Genomic DNA, 19,776 nt, shown 5'->3' with positions numbered 1-19,776 from the left:
TATTCTTGGTAGTCGATTGCTCATCAGCCTACAACGCTATCCTCGGGCGACCCACGCTCAACTCATGGAAGGCGGTAACTTCCACCTACCACCTAATGATAAAGTTCCCGACTGACTACGGAGTAGGGGAACTGCGCGGAAGTCAGATGGCCGCGCGCGAATGCTACATAGTCATGATGGAAATGGAGGATCAGGTTCAGGCTTTAAGCATAGAAGAGCGCCGGACGGTAACAGAGTCGGTTGAGGAGTTAGAAGAGATACCCCTTGACAGTTCCGATCCTAGCCGAACGACCAAAATTGGAACGCTCGCTAACACCACGATCCGTCAGGAGCTCATAACCTTCCTCAGACGCAATCAAGACGTATTCGCGTGGGGTCATAAAGATATGCCGGGAATAGATCCTTCAGTCATAGTGCACAGGTTGAACGTATCGCCCGCCTTTCCACCTATCAGACAAAAGAAGAGAGTGTTTGTCCCCGAGCGAGACCAAGCCATAGCAGAAGAAGTCAGAAAGCTACGGGAAGCGAGTTTCATTAGAGAAGTATACTATCCCGACTGGTTAGCAAATGTAGTGATGGTTAAAAAGGCGAGCGGGAAATGGCGGATGTGCGTGGACTTCACCGACCTCAATAAGGCCTGCCCCAAGGATAGCTACCCCCTCCCCAGGGTCGATGTCCTAGTAGACTCTACGGCTCGACACCAGTTGCTGAGATTCATGGACGCTTTCTCGGGGTACAACCAAATCCGAATGCATGAAGCCGATCAAGAGAAAACGTCGTTCGTAACCAGCCAAGGCCTCTTCTGTTACAAGGTGATGCCCTTCGGCCTGAAGAATGCAGGCGTAACGTAGCAAAGACTCATGAACAAAATGTTCGCGCAGCAGATTGGGAGGAATGTCCAAGTCTATGTGGACGACATGCTGGTAAAGAGCCGAAGGGAGGAAGATCATCTAGGAGATCTCAAAGAAACATTCGACAAACTTCGCTCCTACAACATGAAGCTCAATCCAGGAAAATGTGCCTTTGGAGTAACGGCAGGAAAATTCTTAGGATTCATGGTGTCTCAGAGGGGAATCGAAGCAAACCCGGACAAGATCCGGGCCATCATGGATATGGCACCACCAAGAAATGTGAAGGAGGTGCAAAGCCTCAATGGAAAGATAGCAGCACTAAACAGGTTCGTATCAAGGGCAACGGACAAGTGTTTGCCCTTCTTCCGAACATTGAAGAAATCCTTCGAGTGGACTGACGAATGCCAGCAAGCATTCGAAGAATTGAAGGCTTACCTCTCCTCCCCACCATTGCTAAGCCCATCGCAGCCAGGAGAAGAGCTTTTTCTCTATCTAGCCATCTCCCTCGCAGCCGTTGGCACGGCCTTGATCAGAGAAGAAGAGAAAGTGCAAAAGCCCGTGTACTACGCAAGCCGAGCACTTCACGGTGCCGAAGAAAGATACCCGCCCATGGAAAAACTTGCCTTTGCATTAGTTACGGCAGCCCGCAAGCTCAAACCGTACTTCCAAGCCCATACAGTGAACGTCCTGACTGACAAGCCCTTAAGGCGAGCAATGAGCAGTCCCGAGGCTGCGGGACGATTGGCATTATAGGCTATAGAACTGAGCGAATTTGATATTTAGTACTGCCCGCGGACCGCCATCAAGGGACAGATCGTCGCCGACTTTATAGCTGAGTTCACTCATGATGAAGACAAGGGGGCAGCAGAGTCCTCTCAATGGAGTATATATGCGGACGGGTCGTCCAACAGACAAGCCGCAGGGGCCGGCATTGTGCTATTATCGCCCGAAGGAGACACCATTGAATGTATGGCCCGTCTCGACTTCCCTGCCACCAACAATGAATTAGAGTATGAGGCTTTGATAACAGGGCTCGACCTCGCCAAAGCAGTAGGAGCCGCGAGGGTAGTCATCTACTGCGATTCACAGGTCGTCACTAACCAAATAAATGGAGACTACGAGTGCAAGGGCGAAAAGATGAAGAAGTACCTTGATGAAGTAAAGGCGAGAGTGGATGACCTAGAAGCCAATGTCGTCCAAATTCCCAGAGAAGAAAACGAGCGAGCCGACCGCCTCGCGAAGGCCGCTTCAGCAGAACAAATGGTCATCCCTGGTAATGTACTCTCTTTCGTGCAGCTTTCTCCGCTAATAGATCTCAGCAACATGCAGGAAATATGCTCCGATAAAAGCTGGACGACGCCATTAGTTTCATACCTAAAAGATGGGGTCTTACCAGACGAAAAGGAAGCCGCAAGGAAACTTAAGGTCTAGGCGGCGAGGTTCGTCCTGATAAAAGACGTCCTGTATAAAAGAGGTTTCTCCCGACCATATTTGAGATGCTTGGATACGGAAGAGGCAGATTACGTCATGAAAGAGGTACATGAAGGAATCTACGGAAACCACTCAGGGTCCAGATCGTTGGTACACAAGCTTGTGCGAGCAGGGTACTATTGGCCCACCATGCAGAAGGACGCCGAAGTCTATGTCAGGGCCTGCAACAAGTGCCAAAGGTTCAGTAATATTATTAGACAACCAACCGAAGAGCTGACCCCGATGACGGCCCCATGGCCGTTCGCACAGTGGGGCTTAGATATTATGGGGCCATTCCCTACAGTCGTACGACAGCTGAAATTCCTGGTAGTAGGCATCGACTATTTCACGAAATGGGTGGAAGCTGAAGCTTTGGCCACGATTACAGAGAAGAACGTGCGGAGCTTTGTCTGGAGATGCATCATATGCAGGTTTGGCATTCCTAGAGTCTTTGTCTCGGACAACGGGAGACAATTCGACAACGACCCCTTCCGGGATTTTTGTTCACAGTTAGGAATAAAGAACCACTACTCCTCCCTCGCCTACCCTCAAGCTAATGGACAGGTCAAAGTCACGAACCGATCCTTGCTCAAGATTATCAAGACTCGGCTCGAGGGGGCAAAGGGTATATGGCCCGAGGAATTGCCAAGTATACTATGGGCATACAGGACGACGGCAAGAACACCCACAAGAGAGACACCGTTCAGACTAACGTACGGAGGCGAAGCAGTCATCCCGGCCGAAGTTGGACTCACAAGCTACAGGGTGCACAACCATGATGAGAACAAAAACGACGAGGCTATGCGACTACAACTCGACCTAATGGACGAGGTCAGAGCAGCAGCAGAACAAAGGCTCGCTAGGTACCAGGACCGCATGGCCAAACACTACAACTCTCGAGTTCGACATAGAGACTTCCAAGTTGGAGACCTTGTTCTTAGAAAGGTCATGGGCGCCGCTAGGGACCCTACCCAAGGGAAACTTGGCCCCAATTGGGAAGGACCGTACCGAGTTACGTCGTGGCAGAGAAAAGGTACTTACCACCTGGAAACGATGGAAGGACAGAAACTACCACACCCATGGAACACCGAGCACCTATGAAAGTATTACCAATAGGAGCGGCAGCATGAAGACCAACCTCTTTTTCATTCAGCAAATTTTAGTTTTACTCCTCAGATTTATCATTTACTTTAGTTTTTTGCAACAAATACTTTTTAGCCCAAAGGGCAGGATCTGGTTTTAATTACTTTTATTTAAATGCATGGCAATAAGAGGAGTTTATTCAGAAATTGCTGAAGTATCTATTTTTTGCTACGGTCCACTAAATTCACAGCCCAAAACGACTAGGTCCTAAAAAACTGACGAACCAAAAAAGATGTCAAAGACATCAAGGCTAAGGCCGAGAAAATGACGGTCCGGAAAAGCTAAAAAACTGACGGGCCAAAAAAGATGTCAAAGACATCAAGGCTAAGGCCGAGAAAATGACGGTAGGGACATGCTAAAGCTAAAAAGCTGACGGTCCAATAGATGAAGCAATCATCATATGGACATAGCCCTCAAACCAAGACATACAATAATGAGTCATCAAGCTGACGGATTTAAGAGATTGACAACCTTAAAACAGTGTAAGCAACCAACAAGAGCTGTAAACCGATGGTCACCAAGCCGACGGAGCTTGGAGACTTGGCACGATGTCATGCCAACGAGGGCTTCCAACAGTTCAAAGAGCTGACGTGGTCCAAGCAGACGGGAATATTTACCAAAATTTCGTCTAGGGCCACCATCAACAAAGAGATATAAAAGCTACGGAAATTAAACACATACATAACTGTACATAAACAAAAGCCCGAAGAAAACAAAAAGGGCACTTAAACATTGTTTAAAATTACAACTGTTTTCCAATGCAACTATTTTATACATAGCTAAAATGCAACATAAAAACTAAGCAGCAAGAACGGCAGCAGGGTCGCCGTCAGCCTGATGGTCTTCAATATCCACTATCACGGCTGGAGAATCGAAAACTGCAGGATTAGCAGCAGGCTGGGCTAAGACTTCACTACCGTCATGCTCCGGAGTAAGGTTGGACTGAGTAGAGCCGTCGTCTCCATCATCCATGGTAATCCCAGACAAGTCCAGCTCCGGGAAGGCCGACGCGACCTGCCGAAGGCAATCATCGAACCCAGTGCCATAATATCGGGCACATGAGTCAATAAAAGACTGCGACACTTTGAAGTCTCTAATCGCGTCAGTCTCCGCCGTCTGCAGCTTTTCCCCCAGAGCCGTCACCTCTCCCTGGAGCTTGTCATTCTGACCACTGACCTCCGTCAGTTTCTCCTTAACTTCCTGCAGCTCCTTGTTGAGGAGACGGACGGCTTCCTTGTACTGAGCTTGCTGATTCAACAGGTTCGTGTTATGGCTACGAACTCGGGTGACGACCCCCTCCTTCGCCACACAACGGTCACGAAGGGCCTTAACACGCACCAAGGCCTAAAAGAACATATCCGTCAGTCAAAAAGTATACCAAAATAGGATAAGGCATGTTCAACCCAAAAATGTGAGAAACATACCTTGGAGAGATCGAAGAGGGCCGACGCCCCTAAATCCTCCGTCCCCACCTGGTCACAGGGCTCCACGTCCGTCGGTTTTATCAGAGATTCAACCTCCCCGACGGCATATTCCTTATGGGTTAGGAGACGGCACGGACCCTCGTTGACGGGACCAGTGGAAGTCATCACCCCTTTTACCGCGCCATGGCTAGGCTTCGGAGGGGATTTTTCCTTCAATGGTTCGTCTGCAGGAGTGACGGCAGTCTTTTTTGAGGGAAGGCTGTCACTCCCGTCAGGCTTCCTCTTCGCCACTTTAGCGACGGCCTTGGGGGTTGACGAGGCCTCCCCCCCTGCCTCCTTAGCCTTCCTCTCTTCCTTCTGACGAGCTGCGGCGGCCCGTATCCTTTGCTTCGCAGATTCCATCTCTACAACGCAAGAAAGACTGTTGGGGAAAGGGACGGAAAAATGAAACTGACGAGAAAAATAAAAGTCTACTCATGTCGGCGTGCAAACTCTTCCAACCTACGAGCTTCCGCTGACGGATCTGGACCCCCACAGTATAAGTGAAGGGTGTCAAGGGTGATCAAATCCCTACACTTACGGTCTTCCAAAGGGATTTCCAGAATCCGTTGGATGAACTCCTCCTGCTCGTCAGTTATGTGCGGACGGGTATAAGCTGAAAGAAATAAAAAGTGTTAGTAGCGTCGCCTCAAAAAAAACACACGAGCCTCATAGTTGACGGGATTAACCTGAATCCCTGACAAAGGCCCAGGTGTTGTCAAAATAACCACGGGGCATCGTCGCCCACTCCTCCTGACGGCAAACCCAATCCGTCCCTTCAACAAAAAAATACCAACTCTTCCAGTTCCTATTTGAGTCTGGCATATCTGACACTAGCCGTAGCCCTTTCTCCCGGGCATTAAAGTGATAAGTCCCCTTAGACGAGGCGATGTGGTGAGGCCTATAACAATCAAAGAATTCTCCTAGCGTGAGCTGACGGTGTCCTCCACTAAGACTGCCCCATAGGATTTCAGCTCCTATAAAAGTCCTCCAGGCGTTTAGGGCAATTTGGGTGACGGATATTCCAAGGAAGTCAGCAAGTTGACGGTGTAGAGCCGTCAACGGTAACCTCAAACCCGCAGCAAACATGGCATCATACATGCCAATGTCAGCTGTCCTCCCGGAGTAACACCTCTCATCCTCTCTAGGGAGACGGATGGGGATGTGGTCTGGGATTTGATAACGAACCCGTAACTCCCTAAAAACTTTACCACTCATCCCAGGCGAAAATTTGTTGACGGCCCAATCCTCAGGAAGAATGAAGGGACGGTTATTTCCGGGACCCTCCGAGGTTCCTTCACTGGATCTCTCATCCCCGTCACTATCTTCTTCGTCAACATCCATTCCATCCCCGTCGTTTCCATCCCCTCTTCCCTCATCCTCATCTCCCTCAGCAAAACTCTCATCGCCGTCAGGAGATTGGGCTGACGACCCTCTCTCTGACGGAAGGGAGAGGTCTGACTCATTTCCAGAACCAAAGGTTTCGTCGTAGCCCGCTCCTTCGCGGACTGACGACTCCTCACAAGACGCGTTACTTGACATCTGACTACCTACAAGTGACGGATTCAAACTAAGTACCTAGGCTGACGACCTCACTAATGAGGCAAAAATAAAAAAAGAAAAAGAAGAAGGAAGGGGAGAGAAGATGAAAACTTACCGGTATGGAGGCCTTCTGGATGACTCTAAAAGACAGCAACGGATAAGTCGACGGAAGTGAAGCTGACGAAAGGTGGGCGACGGTCTTTCTCTCCACAAGATCAGCAAGGATGAAATAGTGAAAAATGAGGGGAAGTGCTGTTTATATATGGAAAGAATGGCGTGGAAGACGAAGTGACGTCTCGTCAGAAGTAGAGCCAATGGGAACGAGCCACCTGTCCAAGGCATTAAATGCACAGATCCACGCGAACGATACCCCTGCCTCTTTAGAAAACAAACTCCACAACCCGTCAGTATAGAGTTTGACGGAGGTATGGAGTAGGGGGCAAGTGATGAGGATAAAATTAGGTAGACAAGAGTGACGAGATGTTTTTGCCGTCAGCATTCCTTCAAGGCTGACGGGGATCTGAAGAAAAAGAACTCTACATATAAAGCTGAACATCCTGAAGCTGACGGGATAAACATAAACTGACGGGACAACATAAACTGACGGCGTCAGTCTATGGAATGATTGATCTGCACGTTTACATGTATAAGTAAATAACTTGCTCCCCACGTTTCATGAAACCTAAGGACTCCTATATGGAAAGAATCCCATAAAATACGCCCAAGAAGACTCCTATAAGGAAAAGACTTCTACTCCAAGGAAAAGATGTCAACCCTCTACTACTATAAAAACCCAAGCACCCTCACAAAACGAGGTACGCATAATTTACCCTCTCTAGCACTCTAAAGCAGTGAGAATAGTTCTAACTTGACATTCGGAGGGTGTTTGGCCGGTACCACACTGGTACTCTCTGCTAGGTTATTCCTTTTTGTTGTGCAGGTGCCATTTACGATCGTACGAGGAACGTGTGACTCACTGGTGGCATTATTTTCGACATCATCAAATATCTTTTTAAACAAGCTCAATTTTATTCATGAAATTTAGAAAATCCAATCTCATTTATATCTATATAATATCTAAAAGTTGAAGCATATTATTTATTTTTGCTACCCTCCTATTGAACCATATAGTATTTTGGTCTACTTTGATGCACTTCAATTTATTTGGTCCATTTTAGTTCACTTTAGTCTAATTCGGTCCATTTAGACCACTTTTGTACACTTCAATCCATTATGTCTATTTAATCCACTTTGGCCTAATTATGTGCACTTACTTAAAAAAAGGAAAAAAAAAAAGATATGTGCATTTACTTATAAATGAGAAAATACAAGTTTAAGGGTGTGTTTGTTTGGAGGTGAAATAGGGTGGATGGAAAACTTTAAAGAGAAAATTGGAAGGAAAACTTTTTTGGAGTGTGTTTGGTTAGGTGGAAAGAAAGGAAAATAAATTATAGGACTTAGGTGTTTTCTCCTTGGACCCACCAAAATGTTTTCTCCCCAAAATAGAGAAAACTGGTTAGGGATGCATTTTTTCTAAATTGACAAAAATGCCTATGTGCAAGTGCACATCATGGGCTTCATCTAGTTTTTTTTGTTTTTTTTGTTTTTTTTTTTTTTTTTAGGGCTGGGCGTGATAGTTGTTGTCATTTTTTAATTTTTAATTTTATTTTTTTTATAGCTAGACATGATTTTTTTTTTTTTGGACATGATTTCTTTTAAAATAAATTTGGGTGATTGCTCTTTTTTTTTTTTTTGGTGGTTATTTTCACTTTTTTATTTTAATTGGACATCTTTCTTTAATAAGGGTATATGATAAGGGTATATGAGTAAATTTATTCAAATTCTTTTTTTTCCATCTCTTCAGTTTTCCACTCCCAACCAAATAAAAATGCAGAAATTAAAATCTTTTCTATCTTTCCACTTTTCCATTCTCCCACCATTTTCTATCCTTTTACTTTTCTATCTTCCAACCAAACAAACCTTAAGTAAAGAATGCCTATTTTAAATTTAAATTTATTAAAAAATATAGATCTTAGACATATATTTATATAATTGCATAAGCCATAAGGTATGCCTAGCCCACTTGTATACGTTTTTTGGGGTTCAATGTGCTGCTTTGCATGATGGGTTTGAAAATGAGTTCAACTGAAAGAAAAAGAACATACAAGATTGGGCTCAAACTCAAATGTTCTGTGCTTATCAACTACAAGGGTTGGCCCAAGAAAACCCTCACAAAAAGAAATAACATTTTTTTTTTTTTTTTTTGCTAGGATTAGTTCTTTAAATTTCCTATGGTACTTTATCAATAGTTTTTTTTTTTTTTTTTAAATCCTAACAACTCTTTTATGATTTAAGTGTCTAGATTTTGTCATATTATCATTCCACTAATAATATTCTTAAAATAATAAAATAATGTTATAAACAAAACAATTAAAATTATTGATAGTAGAATACTGATATAGCAAAATCTAGATCATTAAATCATAAAAAGAATTATTAAGATTTAGAGAAATCTAGGGGTGTCGAAAAACCGACCAACCGAAATTTTAGAATTTCGAGCAGTTTTCTATTATTCCAGTTCGGTTTTTATTTTTAGAGTTATAAATTTTTTGGTTTTCGATTCGATGGCAGTGTTTGATTTTTTCACCTGAAACCAACCAAACCGAACTGATATATATATATATATATATATATATATATATTTATGTAACACTAAGTCATGTTGGTGTTTAATGACTAAGTGTTCTCTTGTTCGAGTTGCCCCTCCACCGTTTTTTTTCTCTCTCACCCTAGCATTTTATTCCTTTCTCTTCTTTTCAGCGCCGACCCTTCCCGGATGTGGCTATTATGATTTGATTTTGCTATTGGTATTGTAAGGACTCAATTTGTAACGATCCCAAATTTGTATTGGGTTCGAATGTTAAAGGTCCAAACAATAAATTTGTAAAGAGTGGGCTAAAAGGTTAGGCCTTGGTGAACGGACAATTGTTAATCATGGTGTTCATGATGATCGCATAGAGGTGAACTTAGCGTATCCAAGAAGACTTTCTCCTCGGCACGGCCTGGGTGGCTCCGGTCCTTGGACCTTGTCCGAGGAGCTTGATGTTCTTCTTATTTTTTTTCTGCTATGTTTTAATGATCCTGGAGACGATCTGTCCCCCTCTCTTTTGGACTGCTTCCTCCTCCTTTTATACTAACTTTTTTCCTCTCTCGAACGTCTATGTGTAGGTTCAGCTTTATAGGGCTGCTACTTGTCTTATCAGCCCATACCCAAAGTGGTTGGGGATGGTTGTAAAAGTTGAAGAGTATGGCTCTTTCAAGCGCAGAGTACTTAATTGCAGTAATGACAGCCTTTCCCTTGTTCTTTATTGCCACACTGTTCAGGGGTCTTTTCCCCATTAATGCGGCCAGGACGTTTGTTGGCGCATTTAATGTGGAGGTGACAACTTTTCCTTGAACCGCTCCTATACTGTACTCGTCCTTTCTTCTGGGAGCACTCTGGGGGCTGCCTTTGATGGCATGTCGTTCTTTCCTTCTAAGTTTTAGGATGCCTGGACTTTCGTTACATGTTCTCAGCAATGTCTCTCCTCGGTGCGGGCCTTGGGCCCTAATGTAAAGTGGGTCGGAATCACAAATTCTTTGACCCCACAGGTATATTTTCTTCTCTGTTTCTTCTTGATTTTTTTTTCTCCCATTCCAAACACTGAAATCCGACTGAATGTAATTGGTCGATTCAACGTTCATTCCTTAGATGTCGGTTTCGATGCCAAATATGTTGAAACCGATATTATCGGTTCGGTGCAAAAACTGACTTCAACAGTGACCGATTACACCCCTAGAGAAATCTATTTGGTAGAGTGTAGAAGATCTGAAATTTTTTTTTCCTTGACACACAAAAGGAAAGAATATAGATAAACCAACCAAAAAAGGACACGTGTCAATCAACGGCATTGCGTGGACGTATAGCATTTACCAACCTAAAGACAAATTGAACAAGTAAAACATTTAACCTTAAATCGGCATCAGAGAAAAGCATATTATATATCTAAACAACCTTGTTTCTCTTGACCTTTTATTGTTGTTTCATTTCAAGTTTCAACCTTGTTCAAATATTCCTTATCCCTCAAATACCCAGAAACACACAGCTCCTAGATCTGCTTCAAAACCAATCAAACCATGGCGACCCCACAAGTTCTTCAGCAACAAGATGACCTTTTGCACTTTGATCCTCGTAAAGGTACTTTTTTTTTCTCTCTTGTTTTTCGTAAATGCAATTGAAATGTAGCTGACTGTACAGAAAATTATGTTTAAAGTTGTGGAATTTGGCCTTTACTTGTGCTGTGAATGATGAAACACTATGTGAAGAGTATTGGGTTTTGTTGTATTTGTTCGATATGCTTAGTTTTGGTATAAAAAAAAAATTTTGAGTGCCCAGATAATTTTTTTTTTTTTAATAATTAATTTGATCCCCCTTTAGGAAAAAAGTTTAGTAATTGATTGGTTTTTGTACCAGCAGAGAGTGCTGCCAAGTCTCAAGGTATGTCACTTGAGAAGAAGATCGAGTTTCTTGAGAGCTTGACTGGACCGGTAATTTTCTATAATGGATCTTTTTTTCTTTTTCAGATTTTAATTGGAAATGAATTGGATCGTGCTAGAACTTGTTCTAGTCCATTTTCTGTAATTATTTCCTGATACCATTGTGATTTGTGATCTGTAGACTCTTTTTCATCTTGGAATCTCAAATTTGGATGAAATTAGTATAGCTCTCTGGTTTATTAATTTGTTATTTGTGGGTGGAACAATTGTTCATTTTCATTAATATATGCACATCCCAATGGAGGCATTTGGTGTATTCCACAAGACTATGTCACAGTTATCTTATGTTACAGATTGACTCATATATTTTTACTTTACATGAAATTCTAACTTAAACCAAGTGATCAAAATGGCAACTTGAGTAATTTTGGAGGTCAAGAAGTTCCAATAATCCTTTACATGGAAACTTTTCTTGTTAGGATTTGTGCTGCTCATCATAGCTTCTCCAAATGTCCCACCTGCCTTTTTCTTTAAATCCTCATCATGATTGTATTTATTCTTCTAGAGTATCATTCTGTTGACCATTATTGGAAACTCATACTTTGATCCCATTAAAAGTTTGCATGTCATGTTAATGCTAATTCTTTTTACTTTGCAGGTTAGCAACCGACGGTCTCGCAGATGGTTAAATGATCGTCTTCTTATGGAACTTGTTCCTCGCTTAAATGCAGAAGAAATTAGAGGCTTGTTTGCACCACCACCTTTTGGTAATTATATATATGAACAAAATCAACCATATTATTTTCTTTTATTATTGTGGGCAATAACTACTATTCTGTGCATTCATGAAAGATATATGATTAAGCCTCAACATGTTCTGAACTTGATGCTGTTACTCGTTTATATGTAACGTGTTCTGAAAAATGTGAGAAGCGAGCTACAGATAAGGGAAGTAATATCTGGAAACTACTTTATCGCTACATAGTAATTGAAGTATTGAATCTTGTACCCTTATTACTAAACCCCTTGGGCTTTGGTACTTTTAAGTGGGTTTGAACTCACAAACTCCCACTTTACAGATGTGTCTTTATGGCCATTACTGTTTTATCATGTTTCATATTAATATTGATATGAAATTCATTTTACAGGTGATGACGTACCGCTGTCACCATTTTGCATGACTAATGTTGGAGAGTGGGACAAATTTAGGAATATAGACATGGATAAAGAGGTCTTTTTGCTTCTCTAAAGCACATTTCAATGTTATTGAATTTGATGTTGAGAAAGATGTTTGTTCTTGAGTGTATAAAATGCTTTTAATATACTTCATATGGTATGTAGTTTGATGTTGAGAAAGACATTTGTTCTTGAGTGTATAAAATGCTTTTAATATACTTCATATGGTATGTAACTTGTGTTATCGGTTGTGCAATTCTTACATGCAATGTAGCAACATGCTCCAACTCTAGCTTCCATTTCTTTTTGGTAGGCGAATATTATTGATGCCTCAGAAAGATTGTCCACAAAAAGGAAAGGTCGTGTTGATGCTGATAAGACAGCTGTATTAAATGCATGGCATAGAGTTAATTGTAAAACAAGAGAGGCTCTTCGGCGTAGCTTTCTTTCAGAACTTGTTCAGGGATATGAGGTATATCTGATTAATAAGACGCAAATTTCCTTTTTATAAAGGTATGATGACTTATGAGTATTTTTGCCTCTTGTGTTTTTAAAGAAAAGATTAATGTAATTGGTGTCTACTCTTGACAATAATCTGCAAATAATAATAATAATAATAAACTATCAAATTATTAAAGATTATTTTGCTTGGTTTTTTTGGAAAAAAGTATTCAGCGTAGCCTGCCCCAATCTTGCTGGTCTCTTGATAGAGTTTCTGCTACAGTTCAGTTTTCTGTCCATAATTCCCCACAAATTGCATCTTTTTTCTATTAATGGCCCACTTTCTTGTTTTCCTTCTTTGTCAGAGCTATTTTATTCTTAGCATACTTTTATCTCAATTAATTGTGGATTAGACTTTTGGTACCTACATCGTTTGCAATTTAACTACTATTGTTTGTTGTCAATAACTAATTTATTTTCTTTTCCTTTTTTAGGAATGCATTCGAGCATTCATCATGGACAGTGGAGATAGGGATGCTCTAGAGCTACGAGTTCAAGATCCTTTTCATAGATTATTGTTACATGGTGTCTGTGAGGTATGTTCTCCAAATATTACTATATCATTCTGGATTTGGAAGGATTTAATTCATGTTGAGGTTTGGAGCTATACTAGCTTCTGACCAAGTATGGCAACCATATCCTAAATGGGTATTTATGGGGTGCTGCTGAGCTCCTTATCTAGACATTGAGGAATAATTTGTTTTGGAAGACAACTATTAGCTGCCACTATATTTAAAACTTGGAAAAAGAAGAAAATCATCTATCAATTTAAGGTTCACCATGACCAAGAAGTTGCTTGGTTCAGTTAATGCATTGTTAAAAGATTTGTTGAAAGTATGACATCAAAGTGTTCTTGTTAGTATCTGTCTTTTTTTTTTTTTTTTTTTTTTTTTTTTTTTTTTTTTTTTTTTTTTTTTTTTTTTTTTTTTTTTTTTGAGGTTGTTCTTGGTATAATATACATGAATGCTGTGCTTGAAACAGTTCTACAACTTGGTCTCAGTGACGGTGACTGAGTCCAAGGATGCGGAATCACCAAAGATGACGAGGATAACGAAGAAAAAAAAGGGTGTTGCTGAGCTCCCAAACATCACTCTGATACATTTTCTGAGGATGTCCAAGGAAGGAATTTGGTGATTCCATCCGGTGGGGGCACAGATTCATGTCAATATAATAAGAGCATGCTTTATTATAAAAGTATGCATATGTATCATATTCATCCCCAATTATCTGTAAAAGTAGTTGAATGACATGTAGCTTTGGAACAGCTGGCTTGTGAATGCTTCATTCCCATTAATCAGCAAAAGAAGTTGATTGTGGCTAGGGCCTAGGCTCAATAAAGGAAATTGTAAAATTTTTTTTTAATGTAATTTGTTTTTAGAAGATATTGTTTATGATGGGTAGTGTAGTTTGAACTTTCAATTTATTGGTTACTTGTAATTATTTTCTGTACAATGACCAATATGTCAAATGTTGGTTGCTTCATAAAATAACATGGTCAACAAGTGCTGTATTAATTTTATTTGGGTTGTTGGGTTGTTGACCGCAGAAAATGGAAGGGAGAGGCAACACAACTTGTAATAAATGTTGTTCTTTGCCCCCAATTTCTGACCAATATGCAGTTGAATATAGTTGTGCATTTTCCAGAGAGAGAGAGAGAGGGGTGGATCCCTCAATATTATAACAGAACCATTTGTACACCATATCCTCTGCAGTGACTCTCCCATGCACAACATTTATACGCCAATAGCATTCTCCAATTTCGTCTTCAATCAGCACAAGAAGTTGCCAAGGAACCTTCTTTCCCAAAAAGAGGTCCTCAACTCCTGTAGAACTTATTGAAACAAGTCTGCAAAAACCAAGCTCTATAGCCTTGATTAATGTTTTTCGAACAGCCAGGCATCTGTCTGCCATTCGGTTGCAAATGGCATAACTGCAACCTGCAGAAACTTTTCCTGCCAAAACATGATTTCGCTGCATGGGAAAAAGCCAACCCATTTGCACCATCTCTGCCGGCGTCCCTCCACAACCAGACACTTGCACTGGTACTCTCCAGCAGTTACTCTGATCCACCACTTGCACATCATAGGCATCTGCATACCTACAAAACAAAAGCTTTACTAAGCACTAGCGCTAGCGCTTCATAAATGCAGACTGTTTTACACAAAATCCATTTGGATATAAATTATTTTGTTGAAAACTGAAAATTGAAAACATTGCAACAAAATAATTTTTAAATATGTGAATAATATTGTGGAGCCTATTTTTAATATTTTTTTTCTGAATAAAGTGGCTCTGGGTCTTATGAACAGTGAAATTTGTCTCCTAAAAGCTGAAACACGTGGAAAAAAGAAAAGAAAAAGAAAAAGAAGAGGAAAACACAAAACGCCAGACGCTGATAATTCCTATCCAAATGCTCACTTAAATATAGCTTCATTGCGGTAATACTCTAGTGACTAGTCACAATGTAGCTCGTTTGAAGAATAGTGTTAAAATACGATATGACACTAGAGAGAGATGTGTTGAATTTGCCAAAACACCCAGGTGCTAGCATTAGACATTTATGAAATAGAAATCCATGATCACGTGTCTGTTTGACATGATTAATTTTGCCAATGTATTTCACCATTTAGTTTATTTTTGTTAATATTTATGGGTTTCATTGCACTTTTTGGTACTATTCATGGGTCCCATTATACTATTTCAGTTAACTTTTACTTTTATCTATAGTACTTTCAGCAAAAAGTTTTTAATTTCAGCAAAATAAATGGATCCCGAATCTCAAATAGACCCGCATATGCATTATTTTTTAAGGAGCAAATCATTCACTATAACAACAGTGTAGAATCATTTGACAGCACCACTTTAACTAAAAGCACTAGATCTAGATAAGGCCAAAAGGAGTCTCCTTGGTACATAACCAGATCCACCCAAGCCCATGTTGTCTTGTGACCCAATCTATATATTACTAAAAGCTGAATCGTGACATTTATTACTGCTGAGTTTCTGTTGCGCTACCTTATCATCACGTCATTCGCCACATAATTATTATTTATTTCCTTTTTTTCAAAAAAAAATATATATAAATATATCATTGACTTTACATATTCATCTTTGTCGGTTTTAACATCTATATATATTTCTTTTTTATTTCCAATTTTCCTATAATTTTTTTTTTTTTACATTCACTTATTTTTTAAATATTTACACTTCCTTCAACCTTTCTTCTTCCTTTACTTTTTCATCTCTCCACTACCCTCTACTTTAATATTGCTATTCATCTTTCCCTTCATCTTCCTTTATTTGTCTCTTTTTATCCCTTCCCTCTTACTATAAATTTGTCACTTTTTTTCCATTCTTTGCATAGTTTTCTCTCACAAAAAGGTTCTCTCTCTCTCTCTCTCTCTCTCTCTCTCTCTCTCTCTCTCTCTCTCTCTCAATGTTTTGGTGGATTTTATATTTATTGCATCTCCGCTTTAGGTTGATAAATTTTTGTGTTTTTAAGAACTCTAATTTAGGTTGATACAATTTAGTTTTTCTGTTTTAAGTTATTATTATTATTATTTTTCTCTTTGATTGTTAAATTTTATCCGATTACATTATAAAAAATTAAAGATAGTAGATAAAAATAAAATAGTATTCCATTACATAGCATAATTTGGATAATTTAGTATTTATTGTTATATCTTTTAATTTTTCTTTTTTTTTTCTTCTCTTCTATTTTACTCAATATTAAAATTCAACCACATCCTCCTTATTATTAAATTATTTATATTTTCTCTCTCCTTTTGTTTTAAAAAATAAAAAATGTAATATTTTACTTAAATTTTAATAAAAGAAAATTGTGCTCATCAAATTGTACTAATTTTTTTTAACATTTACACTTTCTCCAACCTTCCTCCTTCTCTTTACCTTTTCATCTCCCCAAATATTCTACCTTGAAATCACTCTTCCTCTTTCATTTTATCTTCCTTTATTTTGTTTCTTTTTATTATCATCCTCTTAGTATAAATTTGTCATTCACTCTTCCATTCTTTACATAATTTTCTCTCACAAAAAAATGGTGTGGGGCCCGACCCAGAAATAATGGGCTATTCCAAAATCAGGCCCGTCCGAGGAGCGTCCTGTCCGAAGAGAAACCACACATGAAGCACTATTCAATCCCAATAACGAGGAGGTAACCTTTCCGAGGAGTAACTCCTCCTCGGACGTCACGAAGTCCAGACGGGGAACTCTCCCCAGCCAACTCAGTTCACCCTCTCAACATATAAAATGAATAAAATCCAAAATATCCCAGGGAGAGCTACCACCACATTAATTGCGCCCCAACCACCCTCTTGGCCGCATTAATGAGGAAATGACCCCTGAACAGTACCGCCTTGGCCTCTGCAACTCACATGGGGAGAGATGAGGGCGTCTGATGGGACAGGCACTCAAGTAGATGCTTAGATGATCAACAGGTGTAAGGTTGAGATGAGAGGAGGGGAACTATATAATGTAGTGGAGTCCCTCAAAGAAGGGGACGAAAAATACTGTATGAGGAACTAAAGAAATAGAAATATACGTGAGAGATCCATTCTTGTGCTTGGGTTTTCTGCAACAATACTGTCCATGTATCAGACCGAATAGGCTCACTGAAGCTAAGTTCTTTGACCCATCCTCTACAAATATTTATTGTGGGTTGCGCTTTGGGCCAGGGCCTGATCAATAGAACTTGGGCCAGGAAAATCGTGCAACTACAATTGGCGCCGTCTGTGGGGAGAACTAAAGCATCAGCTAGTGCAACGGTCGAGCATGGCAGAACTGGCTCCGCACCAGGAGGATCCTCACCAGGCTAATTCCCAACGGACACAACCCGCCGAGTCCCAGAGGCAAAATAACCCCGTCAACCCAGGCCCCAGGGGAAACCAAGAGGAAAGTATGCATACTACCCGGACCAGCCAGAGTCACACTCAGATAGGAAGTCACGTGTCTCAGAGGCGAAATAGTCACCAGGCCATGCAGCGAGAGATAGATGACCTAAAAAGGGAGTTACGGCGCGTGCGACGAAGACGATCTCCCTCTGACTCAGGCGAATCTTCTAATGCGGAGGATGTGAGTTACAGACAGAGGTCAAGGACCCCCCCAAGCGAAACCTTTACCTACGAAAAGGAACCACGCCCTGTGCGGAAGTATGAGAGCACATCTAGCAAGGGTTCGGGAAACGACGCCATGAAGAAGGCGTTGGATCAGGTTTCAAGGTCCTCCTTCACGAATAGAATTGAAGGGGCTAAGCTGCCTCGACGGTTCAACCAACCAGCATTCGCCATCTATAGCGGTAGATCAGACCCGGTAGAGCATGTGAGTCAATTTAACCAAAAGATGGCGATCTACTCGCAAAATGAAGCCCTCATGTGTAAAATCTTCCCGTCCAGCTTGGGATCAATGGCGATGAGGTGGTTCAACGGCCTGAAGACAAATTCCGTAAGCTCTTACAAGCAGCTCACTCGGGACTTCTGCTCCCGCTTTATCACCAACACCAGAGTCCCCAGGCCCCTCGGTTCGTTATTGTCTTTGTTCATGCACGAGGGAGAGACTCTGAAAGCATACTCCGATAGATACTGGGAAGTATATAATGACCTGGATGATAACCATGATGCTGTCGCTATCAGCACATTCAAAAGCGGCCTCCCCGCTGACCATGGCTTGAGGAAATCCCTCACTGGTAAACCGGTCGCCAACGTTGATCAGTTGAGGGATAGGATAGACAAGTACAAAAGAGTGGAGGAAGATCAGCTGCAAGGGAAGGGAAAGGAGAAGGTTATCCACCCCAGAGCAAATGATTTCAGGTCGGAACGGCACAACCCTGGTCAGCCGAGGAGAGATTTTTCGCGACAGGCTGGGCAGAGTAACCCGCAAACAGTGAATGCCATATTCAGAGAGCCCGTACAACGGGTACTGGAGAAAGTAAGAGATGAGCCTTATTTCAGGTGGCCGGGAAAGATGGCTGGAGACCCTTCCAAACGTAACCAGAACCTGTACTGCCACTATCATCAAGACCATGGGCACACTACTGAGGACTGCAGGAATCTGTGGAATCATCTAGATCAGTTGGTCCGAGAAGGAAAGTTACGTCACCTGCTGCACCCGTCGAGTGGCCACACCAGCCAAGCAACACAAGAGCCTCGAAAGGACGTGACCTTAAGACCACCCACCGGGACGATACATGTCATCCTCGCTGCACCAGGAAGAACGGGACCACCCATCCCCAGGGTGTTAGCTGTTGATCGGCTCCCCTCCGGGAGCAGGCAAAGGGAACACAAAAGGTCAAAAAAGGGAAGCTCTTTGATACTGGGGTTCTCGGATGAGGATAAGAGAGGAACTATTCAACCTCACGATGATGCCTTGGTGGTCACTCTGAGAATTGGGGGCTTTGATGTGAAAAGGGTGTTGGTGGATTCGGGAAGTGCAGTAGAGATAATGTACCCTGATCTATACAAGGGGCTGAACCTGAAGCCAGAAGATTTGGCAGTTTATGACTCCCCCCTTCTCAGCTTCGAGGGAAGAATGGTTACGCCAAAAGGGCAAATCCGACTACCTGTACAGACTGGGGCGGAGGTGGTGGAGGTGAATTTTATCGTCATCGACGCTTACTCACCCTACACCACGATAGTCGCCAGGCCATGGATCCATGCCCTGGAAGCCGTAACCTCCACACTTCATCAGAAAGTGAAATACCCATCCAAAGGACAAGTAGAAGAGATCCGAGGAGATCAGGCCGTATCCAGGCAGTGTATGGTGGCCGTCGTCTTACATCGGCCCCCTGCCGAGTCCTCTGCCCCTGAAAGTTTATAGTAATCACCCGCCTCGGCAGAGCAAGACGACGGACTGGCCGAGGAGATAAGATGTGAAAGTTTAGATAAAATCGCTGTCAACGATGACCCGGAGAAGTTCTTCCTGGTCGGCTCTGAATTGCCCTCTCAAGAAAAGGAGGAACTGGTCAGATTTCTTAGAGAAAATGTCGACGTGTTCGCATGGGACGCCTACGACGCCCCAGGCGTCGATCCTAGCCTTATTTGTCACCACTTGAACGTCAACCCCTCTTCCACTCCGAAGAA

The 19,776-nt window shown here is 41.8% G+C and overlaps 1 protein-coding gene across 3 annotated transcripts; it reads left to right on the top strand.

Moving 5' to 3' along the window:
• Window positions 1-10,497: 10,497 nt before the first annotated feature.
• LOC115971391 lies at window positions 10,498-14,201 on the top strand. Of its 3 annotated transcripts, none has more exons than XM_031091285.1 (7): window positions 10,498-10,706; window positions 10,986-11,056; window positions 11,664-11,772; window positions 12,154-12,236; window positions 12,495-12,653; window positions 13,117-13,218; window positions 13,664-14,201. In XM_031091285.1, the coding sequence occupies exons 1-7, from the start codon at window positions 10,646-10,648 to the stop codon at window positions 13,814-13,816; spliced, it is 738 nt and encodes a 245-aa protein (XP_030947145.1). In that variant the 5' UTR covers window positions 10,498-10,645; the 3' UTR covers window positions 13,817-14,201. The 3 variants fall into 3 exon arrangements, with proteins under 3 accessions (XP_030947145.1, XP_030947144.1, XP_030947146.1); XM_031091284.1 differs by having other exon boundaries at window positions 10,983-11,056; XM_031091286.1 differs by lacking the exon at window positions 10,986-11,056.
• Window positions 14,202-19,776: the final 5,575 nt, after the last annotated feature.

This window comes from Quercus lobata, chromosome 12, assembly GCF_001633185.2.
Source record: "Quercus lobata isolate SW786 chromosome 12, ValleyOak3.0 Primary Assembly, whole genome shotgun sequence".
In the NCBI taxonomy this organism is placed as follows: domain Eukaryota; kingdom Viridiplantae; phylum Streptophyta; class Magnoliopsida; order Fagales; family Fagaceae; genus Quercus; species Quercus lobata.
This window is presented reverse-complemented; position numbering and strand designations above follow the sequence as displayed.